At 52.4% G+C, this 13,830-nt stretch overlaps 1 protein-coding gene across 1 annotated transcript in view; it reads left to right on the forward strand.

The window, feature by feature from the left end:
- The first annotated feature begins 577 nt into the window (after positions 1 to 577).
- LOC122380807 (inositol-trisphosphate 3-kinase B-like) overlaps positions 578 to 13,830 on the forward strand; it is a 56,217-nt gene continuing 42,964 nt past the window's right edge. The window contains exon 1 of the mRNA XM_043364283.1: positions 578 to 2,328. Within this exon, the coding sequence (XP_043220218.1) occupies positions 1,204 to 2,328 (1,125 nt within the window). The 5' untranslated portion in view covers positions 578 to 1,203. The remainder of the gene's footprint in view (positions 2,329 to 13,830) is intronic.

Below are 13,830 nucleotides of genomic sequence, written 5' to 3' on the forward strand. Positions count from 1 at the left end.
TATGTGGTAAGAGATCGTGCGGACTGTGGGTGCCGGTTGAGGTCTTGCATATCAGGACTTATATAGCCACCACTTTCTATCACCTTCTACTGACTGCTCCCCCTCGGAATATTTCCGATAACAGATCAGCATAATGCATATCATCGAATCATGCAGGTACGAACGCGGGATGCCCGCACGTCAGCAGTGATTAGGAGAGGAGGGACATCCCAACCGGTTGGACGGCCGGCTAGTGGCCAATTTGCGGTCTGGTGTTTATGGCTTGGCTGCTCGCCGGGCAAACCGGCCGCTCGTTACAGCCGGAGTTGGTTGGACCCGGGCGAATAGCGCGATCCCTTCCTCAGCCTGACAGCAAGCGCCCAGCTGTGCCTGTGGCAGTGTGGCGTATACTGGTAGGTGACGGAGGTGTTCACTGGGCGCCGGCCCATCTCAGTGACCGGTGTCCAAACCAGTGACCAGTGATCGGTGAAAGTGCGACGTTTGTGGGCGCCACCTTTCGCAACGCAGCGCTGTGGCGGAAGCCGAGCGCCGGGCTCCGGGCGGCGGCGGGCGGCGGACGGCTGTAGGGCGGCCGAGCGCCGCGGCGGGGCGGCGGCTGCGGCGGCTGCGGCGGCGACCTGCGAGTACCGCCTCTGTCGGGCCGTGGCGGCGCGCCGTCCGACCGGCCTCCAGTGCTATCGTGCGGCCAGCAGGCACGGACGCGGCGGCGGCGGCGGACCGGCGCTCGTGACGCGACGCGAGGCGATTCCGAGCTGCGAGCGGGCGTGAGCTGCGGATCAGCTGTGCGCTGAGCGAGTGACTCGCAGTGCTGACAAGTGTTGTCGGTGAGTCGAGCGCTGACGTGTGTTTGTGTGTACTTCTGGGTGTGGGGCAAGCGAGTGAGTGGGCGGACGGGCCCGCAGCGCGTTCTATAGCGAGGGCTGTGATTGACGGAAAATGGAGCGGAAGCAGGCCGGCCGGCCCCACGGCTGACGAGGCCAGCGTTCGCCGAGCCAGCTGACGGTCATATCCGGCGCCGACTTATCGGCTGACAGCAGCACCCGGAGCTGACCGGCCTCGCCAGTGACTGCGTGCACCCACCGACCTTTGACGGCCCGTCCGAGCCGCCCAGCAGGGCACGTCACTCGCCGACCACGCCTGCGCCCCGTCAGCCGGCGCGGCCCGGCGCGCGGCGGCCCAAAACTCGGCCGCCGGCCACGCACCATGACCGGTCGGCCTCGCGGCCAGCTGGGCTGCTGTCTGGGCGCCGGCTGGCCACCTCCGACCGCCGGCCGACACGGCACGTGCTGCGACTCGGCCAGCTCGACGGCTGCGGCGGCGGCGGCGCGGCTGCGCCTGCACAGTCTGGTGCCGAACGGGTCCCGCTGGCGCTCCTCAGAGGACCTGAGCGGCCGCCGGCCGGTCCGCCAGTCGCGGCTCAGTCTGATGCGGTGTGGCGGCGGCGGCAGCGCGGACGAGTCCTCCGCCGTGACAGTGACGCGCTCGGCGCAGCAGCGACGTGCGGCGTTCTCGGCGAGACGTGACGAGTCCGTGGCCATGGAGGCGCCGCTGGTGGCGTGCCTGCTGGACCGCACGCCGTCCGTGGTGGTCAGTGACTACAGCCACACGAACAGTACCGATGACGGTGGCGGTCCTGAGGAGTGGAGCGCCCTCGGTGGTCCGTTCCCCGGCCGGAGACTCTCCAACTGTTCCTCATGTAGCTGCAGCACGGTCAGCTCGTGCGGCCGCGGCCTCAGCCAGCGTGGCTCCCTGCTCGATCTCGAGGCCGAGGGCCTGGTGCAGTGTGGCGACGGGCGGCTCGAGCGCGCCCGCTCGCCGGACCTGGGTCGTCGCGAGCGACGCACGTTCGAGCGTCAGGGCTCGCTGGAGATGGACTGCGGCGGGGCGCTGTCGCCCTGGCAGCGCTCGCTGGACCTAGAGTGGAGCCAGCAAACCCTCCACCCGGCGTGGACAGCCTCCCTCGAGCCGTGGCGCCGCTCGCTCGAGCCCCCCTCCTGGCATCGCCCATGGCGCCTCGGTCGACAGCGCTCGCTCGACCTTGACCTGGATGCGCCCGAGGCGCCGGCGCCGTCAGCCAATCAGAGGCAAGACGCGTCCGATCTGACCAATCAGCGGCTAGGTCTTTCGACGGCAGCCAATCAGCGGTCCGACCTGGATCAGGTCAGCCGAGGTCAGACTCTGACGGTGGCGCCCGAGCCTCCGGCGGCTGACCCGACCCGAAAGGTGTCGGATTGCTCATGCAGCAGTGTGAGTACCATCAGTCAGGAAGACGAGGACGAGATTCGCTCCACGTGCACCGTCGAAGAGGTCACCTCGCACCACTCAAAGGTAAGCCCACATCAGGGAATAATTCGCATGCAACGCTACACGCTGCAGAAGCTAGGAGAAGCTACAACGAAGGGTGCAGCGACAGTTAATGTAGGAATGTAACTCGTGGGTGCTCGGACTTGGGAGGACTCCCTTGAAACGAGCGTGCTTCCAACTTTTAATTGCGTTATATAATTTGTATGCAGTAAAAACAAGCCATGTTGGAACTGCGAGTGATTCATTTGACAATAATGCGCTTTCAAAATGGTCAAACAACTGGCGAATAGGAAAGACAGTGACGCACTGTCAAGCTTGATATGTGGCAAATAACCTTTCAATTCAATAATAACTCATTTCAAAGGCGCAGACGTCAAATCAGCAAATAACAAGGATACCTATGAGCAATATAAAACTATAACATAATATTTTCCTCAAAGTTTAGCTGTCAACTGTCTTACTTGTAACTGTTTCATCCTTACTTCTTTTTCAACTAGACTGCATTCACAAGACTTAAATCCCACGATTCAAAGTTGTCTTATCTCTCAGTAGCTGAGTGGTTGTGTCGTTGTGACGGCACCGTTTTCCTCTTCGAGGAAAGGTTGAATGCGACACCTGACCGCAAGTAGCAGCACGTCTCTGTGCAGCAGTCAATTTTCCGACGCAGTACGGCCGGCTTAGCAGTCCATTCAGCAGTCAATCCGTCCGGATTAGGGTCAGATTCATGGCCAGTCGGGTCTGTTAGGGGTGTGTGGGAGGTGCCACTGAGGCCCACCCTGCCCTGGGGATTCCGGGGTTTGGGGAATGCGGCGGCATTCGCACCTGCGGCGACCACCTGCGTAATGAAATGGGACCGGATGGCGGGATAACGGGATGTGTTGTATTTACGTACGTCACTGGGGCACAGAGCACGACATTAGATGGATACAACGGCTCATGACAGAACGGCAGAGCTTTAAACCTGTCGGGAAATAGTGACCTACAAAACATGCCTTTATGTTCCCAAATGTTGACATACCATAAATGTTACACTACAATGCTCTTGAATAATGGACTTCTCTGTTACTTCATCCATGAACATCTCTGGTTATTTTCCTCTCCAGTGTTTGTCTTTCCCGCCACACCGGATCGTTTCTGGTATGGCTGCGGTCGCTCTGGTGGTCAGAATGGGATGAAGGCGGTTTCAGGCCGAGGACCCAGGTGGTCGGCGGTCTGTGACAAATAAATCACCACGATTTCCTCGTGTCACGTCCCACATGACGAAGATGAAGCGCCTCGTCTGCTGGTGGCGATCTCACCATCGTTTACGGCTCGCTTCCTATTACCGCCAGACGGTCCTCATCACAGACTCTCTGAACAGCGCCAACCCACCAGGGATCCTCTCGCCGACACGCCGAACACACCCTCAGTAACGAGCCGGAGACGCCCGAACGACACCCAACACACCCCACGCCTCCAGCGCCCGACACGAAGCGCGCCAGTCCCCGACATTGGCCTGCAGAACAATGAATTTCCTCCTTCGCGACGGCCGTAGTCTTCTCCCGTCGCTGGCAACTACCTGAGCGCATGCGAGCCAGCACCGCCCCGCTCGTTCGGGGAGGAGAAATACCGTGGTCGTAAAGCTCTGGCGAACGGCCTCGCGCGCCGGTATGCTCCGGTCGTGGGCCCGATAACCCCACGGAGGGGTGCTGTTGTCGCCCAATTACTGGCTGAGAGGTCCGTATCAGCCATCATCGATGAGGCATAGCGCATTCATTCGGGCCAATTGAGACGTGTGCATGGAAAGGTATTGCCGAAACGGGCTCTCATACGTGTGAGAAACAACTTACTCGCATTTTTCCATTGCGCCTTGAAACATTTATTTCCCCAGAATTCCAACAATTTTATTTATCATGAAATTTATATCTGCATGTGTAAGCAATTCTGCTATTATATAAGAGTAATCAAGTGTGCTTAACTATCGAATAGGACTTGTGATGGACAAAAATTTGCATTTTGAGCTGTTGTAAGTATGTATGTACATGTGATTGCATTTATTTTGCACCTGTTCCCTGCTGCCTGCTATGGTCCAGAACATCCTCATTTTACAGATGCTCAAAGCCTGAGGCAACAGCCTCAGTGAAATGAATGAGCCCAGCGCGCGTGTTCAAAGAGCCCGCACATTTATCACGATCGTATACGGGGAAATATGATTTAGTACTTGTCTTTGCCTTTTAGTGAATTTTACGAGCATATAAATATGCCCGTATTGGCTATTGCACTATAATATTGTTGATATGGTACTACGTCATGCCTTAATTCCTTTTTATTTTTGTCGTATCGGATGAACCGTATGAACTTGTAAAACGCAGCCCTTGAGGGACAGAAAGGCATTATTGTGATATACTGGAGTGATAACTTCACGCGGATAACCATTACCGTAGAAATTCAGAGCTATTTATGAAGCGAATAAGTCAAGTTTTTCGTGCAATGATGAACCTCCAGCAGACGTAGTGTTAGCCGTAAAAGAGAAGGGGAAAGGGAACGAGAAGGAAAAGAGAAATGGACAAAGTGGAGAAGCGAGAATGGGATTGAGATGATAGAATTTCATAAATGGAATAGGAAACGGAAAAAAGGGAGAAAATGCAGACAGCAGAATGTAAGAAGTTTGAAACTGTTGAGAAAATGAGAAAGGAGAGATGATAAATGGGTACTCCATGTGACCAAGAGATTCAGAGAAAACAATTAATTGGCAAAATGAACAATTGAAGTCAACAAACCATTTGGACTTTAACAGACTCGCTCACATTTTTCGATGCAGCAGGTAAGGGAGATGCCAAGCTCGGGCCCACCATGTACTGTGGGCCCTTACCTTTACACTTCTTTACTTTTTTATCCTCCACCTGTGTCAATCTGCGTGCACCAGCTGCCACATTCAGCATGTTATGAACGGACAAGTATACTGTATACCTACCAGTAAAACGCCTTTTGGGCGAAGAACGAGCGAGCGAGATAGTGAGCCCTGCACGTGCAGAAGGGCGAGAGGGTACTTCCAACGGGCTTGTGCAAAGCACCCTTCTAACCGGTCGCTAGCGGTGTACCAAATTTGAACGCAATCGGCCCAGCCGTTCCTGAGATCTGGAAGCGGCATTCTGCACGTGCGCACGTGCAAACGGGGTCCAAAATGACTTTTGCACGGCACCCTACTAACCGGTCCCCAACCGTGTACCAAATTTGAGCGCAATCGGCCCAGCCGTTCTCGAGATCTGGAAACGCCCCCTGCACGTGCGCACGTGCAGTAGCACCCTAACCGCAACACATGGGAATGCATTGCCTGGTGGGTGCCTACCTGTATGCCAAGTTTCAGCGAAATCGCCCCAGTAATTACCGAGTTACTCAAATGGGAACAAATTTGGCACCTCTTATTGTTGTATTTTGCACGTGCAGTGGGGGTCACTCACATAGATGAAGAGTATCCGACCTTTGGTAGAAGGGATGCAGCTACCCTATAAAAATGACCGCAAGACAATCGCTCAAGCCGCTGCTGAGATATGGGCCTCTCAAAATAATTACTTTTGCAAAACTGCTTGAACACCCTTGACTTTTCACGTGGCACGTGCCACGGCGGTCACTGAGATGCATCAAAAGTAGTCAATTAAGGGGTAGAAGGGATGGGGCTACCCAGCAAAAAAGACCGCAGGCCATTCGGTCCAGCGGTTGCTGAGATATAAGCCTCTCAAAAGCGTTACAGGCCGGGCCGGGCCGGGCCGCTCATACTGAGATTTTTCCGTTATATTGAAAAGACTTCGCTTCGCTCGCTGCGCTCGCTCGCTCGTAATTACCACTGCCAGTCATTGTCGGCATCAGGAAATACGCAGGGAATATGTGCTCAATCCTAAACCTCGAGAAACACGAGCACTCTTAAGCAATTCAAAAGTGCGAAGTTGAGGCACGGTTCAAGTTTGTCTGTCTCTCAGCCCGCATTATTTCATATTGAATGTGTTGGCGAAACACAGCTCACTGCCAGATACAACTCAGTTATTGGAGGATCTATATGTTGTCGGGTTGATGATCGGCTTCTATCAGCTCGGCAACAAACCGTCCATCTTTCAGTCCGTCCGTCTGTCCGTCTGTCCGTCCGTCTGTCTGTCCGTCTACCCGTCCTTCCGTCTGTCCGTCTGTCCGTCTGTCCGTCTGTCCGTCTGTCCGTCTGTCCGTCTGTCCGTCTGTCCGTCTGTCCGTCTGTCTGTCCGTCCGTCGGCCAATGCGTCGCGTCAGGTCAAGTGAACTCTACTGGACCAGTTTCCCCACAGAGTGTTGAATGTTGATTGCGGCCACCGGTGGCAGGTTTGCTGGCTAGAGCTTGTCACCATGCTAAACCGGTTTTGGGACACCGTCTCCTTTAGCAGCCACCGTTGGCGACCCTTCCCCACCGACAGCCTGACAGGCCAGCCGTCCGAGTTATACCCACGGCTGGTGTAGCTGGGAATATGGCAGTTTTACATCAAAACCACTCGCGGTGCCATGTCGAGCGTTGTCCAGATATGTGACGCAAGCTAGCTGTAAATCGATTTTTTCCGATAGCATATACTGCTACAAGCAAAAATGGGGCTATGAACGTGGCCACTGCAAAACGACAGCTGACATTTTCATGATAACAACAATAAACGGAGCAATAACATCTTCTTCATGACAGCTGACTTGTTGAGCCTATGCATATGTAGGTGGAACCCAGGGTATATTGAGTGAAGGTGGAGCCAATCTGATTGGAATCGGGAGTCGATTCGTCAGTCGTGCCATTCCGCTGAGTCAGGTCATCCAATCCCTGTGATAAGAAGTTCACTTCCGCTGTGATAAAACCTGATACCCCCACTGTCTCTTGTCGGCTCCGAAGCAGCAAATCGAGCGGTCACCCGCAGCAAGCGGCACCTCTGATCCTCCTCCCCCCCCCCCTCGTGGCGTTCACTCGCACAAACACCGCGAGCCAGCGCCGAATTTCTCCCAACAACTATCGGCCGGCCGCGCGCGGCGGAGCCGGTCACTGTCAGAGGCCGTACCGCCACTGTTTACTCGGGTGTGTCAGAGGCCGTACAGTCGTAGTGCGTTGCGCGCGCCGGTCTGCGCGTCGTCGGTCGCTCAGGGGTCGGCGCCGTCGGTTGGTCAATCGTGGGCGGAGTTCGTCAGTTTTCGCCACGGTGGAGCGCTCTCCTTTAGCCCACGGGGCGTGTTCCGCGTGGTCGTGACCTCTGTTGGCTCGTGCCACGTTGCTGAGTGTGTCCACTGTGCAGACATCGTGGGAGAGCCGACCTTTGACCCCGGGAAGCTACTCATCCCCTTCCCGCAGCCCAGCAACGGACATTTGTGGTGAAGTGGGGCAATCTGTCATCCAAGACGGCCGCTCCGCCAGTCTGTGCCAGTCAGCTGACTGACCAGCCCGAGCCGTCTCGCTCGGTTCGTCTGTGATTCCTAAGGTCACAGAGGTCACGCCGCCAGCTGCCGCCGCTCGCTCCGATCAGGCCGGTGCTCCGTGACCCGGCGGGTGACCTGTGACCTTTGTGGTGACCTGCGCCGCGGCGGCACTGTGATGGCGAGCCAGGAGACTGTGGACGCGGCGCACGTTGTCGGGTATGACGTGTTCAGAGGAAGTCTGCGGTCTCCTCATTCGTCAATGGACTATGGAGACGCGTCCAGTGATGACCTGAGCTCGGAGTGGGAGGTGGAGCACCAGCACGACAGTCCCGAACACAGAAAGGTAACGACGGGGTGTCTGGTCGTTGAGGGGAGACCAAGTGGGTTTGGAATTGGATGAGTTAATTTTGCTTCTGCTTTTATTGCCTGGACGGGGACCCTGGGAAATGTGTCGTGACATGTGATCTTTTTAACCAAGTCAAAGTAATAAACGTTAAACTTCAACTAGGGGGCCTTGCCATTCTAGGAAAAACGTTCTTGTGGTATTATGAAAGGTGAGGGAGATGCTGCGAGATGCTGGTCTTAAAAAGGCATATAGTTCGAAATTATAATAAAATTAACAGCGATATCAGTAAGAATCTGGAGGGCAGGTAAAATAGCATCGTCTCTTAAAACATGAAAATAATTAAGCTGTCACAGTCCCTCGGAAAAACTGGGTAACAAACTGACTGACTGGCAAATTGGCTGACGAATGTTGTTACCCTCAAAACGGAACAGAAAAAGCAGCCAGTCATTCAGCGAACAGACAGGGTAAATGCGACGACTCACCGCCAGAATTGAAATGGCGTTGAAACGGAAAGAACTATGATGCATTGAATGCGAAGTGCGCTTACATAATAGCGACAAGCCAGTGGAAGGGCAAAAGCTGGTCAGTCATTAAAAATAAACTTGGCATATAGTCTAACCGAAAGAACGTCATTTCAATACCTGTGTAAAGTTCCAGGTTGTGAGACGTAATTCGCAAAATATCTTCAACATTAAATCAACAGCATTTATCGTAATAATCAACACAAATTATTACGATGAAATGCTTATTTAGTCAAACTGGATAAGAAGTTCCCTCGTGTTGAACGTAGGAACATCGTAAAATTTGTCTGTGTAATACGGTGACCGTTTTGATTTTGTTGTCTTTGACCGTTATCTGATCAGCAATCATATCGTCACTGCATAGCAACCATTGGCTGCTTAGGTACTGCATGCACCTTGAAATTGACTCGACAAAAAGCGTATGGTGGCATCGGCATGAAATACTGACTAGAAAAACCGACCGTTGTTTCATTGCACGCGATGACAAGTTGCAATGCGATAACATGTTTATCGGCGAGGTATGACGTCAGAGTCACATACCAAAGTCAATGGACCCATTAATCAAGGCTGGACTGTTTTGAGTTGCAGGGCTTCGGCTCTTTTTATACCCTGGGGAGATGTATTGCAGATGTGATTTAGAGAAACGATCTCTCAAACATGTTTGTCCTGTGTGCATTCTTCACAGACTGATGAATGATGGATATGAAACAATATCGCCAGTTAAGCACAATTCCCTCTCCGTTTGACCATCTAAATTTTAACCTTGTTCCTACCATAAGCTGAGCTCGAACTCTGCTTCACCAACCTTTAATAATATAGTTTGACGTCACCTTGACCATAGGGCTCGCTTCCGGTTCCCTCGGCCTCAGCTCACCGTCACTAAGCATTCCTCAGCAGCTTGCACATCAGTTCGCCATTTATCTGCCCATCAGCTAGCCCTTTTTAGTTCAGCGTCAGTTAGCCATTCTCGGCTCGCCTCGCCCGTCTGTGGTTTGACGGAGCCCATGGGAGGTCCATTATCGCCACATGCCGTGATTGAACTACCCAGCCCGCTGCTAATGGAGCTCAGACAGCAGGAAGGGGTGCACACATTCCACAGGTCACGGACCATAGCCCACCGCTCACCGTTCGAGGTCTACCATCCACTGTGGACCGTCCATAGTGCCACAGCCCACCGTTCACCTTCTGCGCTCTACCGCCCACGGTTAAATCCACCGTCCACGGTCCACCGTCCAAATTCTACCGTCCACCGTCCAAATTCTACCGTCCACCGTCCAAATTCTACCGTCCATGCGGTCCATCGTCCATGCCGTCCAATGTTCACCGTCTGCACCGTCCACCGTCCACGTCATCCACTGATTACCGTCCACCGTCCACCGTCCACCGTCCACCGTCCACCGTCCACCGTCCACTGTCCACATTCTACCGTCCACCGTCACCACATATGGAGTTAGACATGCGCGCTCAAAGTCCATGTGATAACCTGGTTCGTGTGGAGAGAGAGAGAGAGAGAGAGAGAGAGAGAGAGAGAGAGAGAGAGAGAGAGAGAGAGAGAGAGAGAGAGAGAGAGGGGCGTGGCAGGGTGGTGGGCGGTGCTCCGTGAGTGGTAAAGGGCACACCACGGTCGGTTAGGTGGCCAGCGAACAGGCCTTGTTATCCCAGATTAATGACACTTTCACAATAGTTGCGCAACGGCGGAGCCTGATGAATCGATACCTCGGGACCATTTATGATTTTACGGTGATTATAAGTGAACTTGTTTTCTAGCAAAGTGGGCTATAATGATGATGATGTGATGTAGCTACTTATGGTGCATAAGTTTTCAATTTTGAGCGTACAGCTCATGTCCTATAATACATTTACGTTGTTGTGAAATGTGGATCCATGATCACAATTCACAACAATGGAAAACATATAAACTTATGTGAAAACGCACACTGAATGGCAGCTTTTTGAATTTGAGGTATATTTGAAGAGGTTTATTTTGACTGCGCTTAGAGCATTCACTTAAACTGAAGTAAAGGTTTCATAGATATTTACAGATCATAGATATTTACAATATACAGACCAGTAAAACGCCTTTTGGGCGAAGAACGAGCGAGCGAGATAGTGAGCCCTGCACGTGCAGAAGGGCGAGAGGGTACTTCCAACGGGCTTGTGCAAAGCACCCTTCTAACCGGTCGCTAGCGGTGTACCAAATTTGAACGCAATCGGCCCAGCCGTTCCTGAGATCTGGAAGCGGCATTCTGCACGTGCGCACGTGCAAACGGGGTCCAAAATGACTTTTGCACAGCACGCTACTAACCGGTCCCCAGCCGTGTACCAAATTTGAGCGCAATCGGCCCAGCCGTTCTCGAGATCTGGAAACGCCCCCTGCACGTGCGCACGTGCAGTAGCACCCTAACCGCAACACATGGGAATGCATTGCCTGGTGGGTGCCTACCTGTATGCCAAGTTTCAGCGAAATCGCCCCAGTAATTACCGAGTTACTGAAATGGGAACAAAGTTGGCACCTCTTATTGTTGTATTTTGCACGTGCAGTGGGGGTCACTCACATAGATGAAGAGTATCCGACCTTTGGTAGAAGGGATGCAGCTACCCTATAAAAATGACCGCAAGACAATCGCTCAAGCCACTGCTGAGATATGGGCCTCTCAAAATCATTACTTTTGCAAAACTGCTTGAACACCCTTGACTTTTCACGTGGCACGTGCCACGGCGGTCACTGAGATGTATCAAAAGTAGTCAATTACGGGGTAGAAGGGATGGGGCTACCCAGCAAAAAAGACCGCAGGCCATTCGGTCCAGCGGTTGCTGAGATATAAGCCTCTCAAAAGCGTTACAGGCCGGGCCGGGCCGGGCCGGGCCGGGCCGGGCCGCTCATACTGAGATTTTTCCGTTATATTGAAAAGACTTCGCTTCGCTCGCTGCGCTCGCTCGCTCGTAATAACATATAACATTGGGCTTTGTTTATTTCAGGATATTACCTCAGTATCAAAATTTAGTTCGTTTACACGGTTCATGACAATTAAGCTTCAAAAGCTGTTATGCTCAGACAGAAGGCCGATGACTCTGCAGCATTGAAATATGATGCAACTCAATTATGAAGGAAATTTCCTAAAGCAGCTGATTTATTTACCCATTGAGCATATACATAAGTTTCCAGACCGGTTCAAATATTCATCGAGGAAACAGTTACCTCGGACTTCTCACATCTTCATATTCATGACTTCAGTAAACCGCCGTTAAAGGCTCTATATAACCTGTGATCCATATTAAATACCTGCTTTAATGCCTATACCATTCCATTTTCATCGCACCTGTGCTTATGCCCTGAACAGTCGGGTGTAGGCCGCCAGGATGTTATGAACTCATGTGAGCCCATGCTTAATGCGAAGAGCCACGCCTGGGCCCCTGCCAGAATCCGCCGTCCGACACCGGACTTGGCAGGGAAAACTCTTCCAATGTCAGTGAACCTATAGAGCTGCGGGTGAAAAGTTTGGCTGCTTCAAATCAGCATCAATAAAGCCGATCAATAACAAAGTAAGGACTATTTGGAACAGTGACTTTAAACTTGTGAACAAGTGGACGTGATTTGTCTTTAGAGCATAATGCACCCAGGCTGGTATAATTTGCAGGGCAGGCGGACGTGCATTTTAGGTGAATGCTTGGTCTTTAAATGTTTAACATGCTTTGCGTTCCCTGAGCTCATATGGTGATATCAGATTGGCAATGGCATGTTTATACAACATTTTATCCCAACGTATACACTGTCCCTCCTTGAATTACTCATAACTTTAGACAGTGCATTGAAAGTACAGTACAGTACATGTTTAGTCCGAAGGCTCAGGCATACTTGGCCAGCGAGCCATGAAACGCCTCACAAATTGTGTCTGATTGTGTTAATTCGTCACGGTTCGTACGGGGTTTCATTAACGAACACATTTAAGCAATTAGCAGGTAGCTGCTCATTCTGCAAGTTTGCGGAAGTCATTACGCTATGTCATTATGGCGAGCTTCGGGTAAATACCCGCAACCTCCCTCGTTTGGTTTACTCATCGCGTTTGTCGTTTCCTTCCTCTGACATTCCGCGAGTATGAGTGGGCGGCTGGGCCATATTTGCTTTCATATGCTGTAAACACAAGCAGATATCGCCCGCGAAATAATGTCGGCAATATCTGACCTGTCTCGCAGTGGGGTTTGACCATACGGCTTCTTTTGACCGAATAATACCAAGAGCTTCTCTGTAAGCTTTGTGTGACATCAAGACGCCGACGTACAGGCCGTGCCATGCTTGTTTGCCTTGCAGAAATACAGTTTGAAAGGTGTAGGGTGTGGGCACGTCAAAGACACCGAACGAGCAAGTGGCTCATTGATACAATTGTATTTCGATACGTTCCACGTGCCATCGTATGTATACACATTGAGTTCACATTAGGTTCATCGTCTGACACGAGTCTCTTGGGCGCTTTGCAGGGCATCACTTTTCGTCGAGTGTTGACAGCACAGCTGTCTCACAGTTATCCCTGGTCCCATGTTTACCATTAACCAAGTCATCACGGATGCTCAAACGGATACATATGAAGCCATGCGGCGGCTGCAGTCCTCCTCCAGATGGGCCCAGCAGCCCTCGCGCCGTCCGCAGGTCTGAGGCGAACGACTGGCCCGTGAGGTCATCCGACCCTGCCGGGGCGTTTTATCGCGGAATTTATAGGCATTTAGGCCATGTAGCCGGCTGCAGCTGTATCTAATTTGTCGGCTATGTTTGCAGGGGGCTTATTATGCTGACGTATGATTAATCGAGGGCAGAGCGTTGCTCCAGGTGATCCGATCTCGTGCGCCCGACACCGGAGTATCGGAAAAAATCGCCTCATCTTGCACCACGCTATGTTTCCTCAAATAATTTCACAAGAACTTGGGAACCTATTCATTACTTTATGCGCAGTCTTGCAAAATGAAAACACTCTCGCGCCTACGATTGGAATCCAGGAAGTTTGCATCGGTCGGCCTCTGCGGAGCTCCGACATACCGAACGTCACTAAACTGACGGGTAACGTCCAGCACGACTGCCAGCCTCCCTCATCATCATCCTCTACATCGGCCCTGGTCGCGTGCCAAAGTAAACATCCTGGAGAACAGACGCGTAGTTCATGATTGAGGCACCTCTCGCGAAGGTTATATCAACAATTGCAAGGTACTCAAAGCAAAGAATCATCCACTCTTTGAAGTCCTGTTTGGACATAATTGTAGCTTTTTATAAAGTGATATGCA

Source organism: Amphibalanus amphitrite, unplaced genomic scaffold, assembly GCF_019059575.1.
Source record: "Amphibalanus amphitrite isolate SeventyFive unplaced genomic scaffold, NRLGWU_Aamphi_draft 000107F_arrow, whole genome shotgun sequence".
Taxonomy (NCBI): domain Eukaryota; kingdom Metazoa; phylum Arthropoda; class Thecostraca; order Balanomorpha; family Balanidae; genus Amphibalanus; species Amphibalanus amphitrite.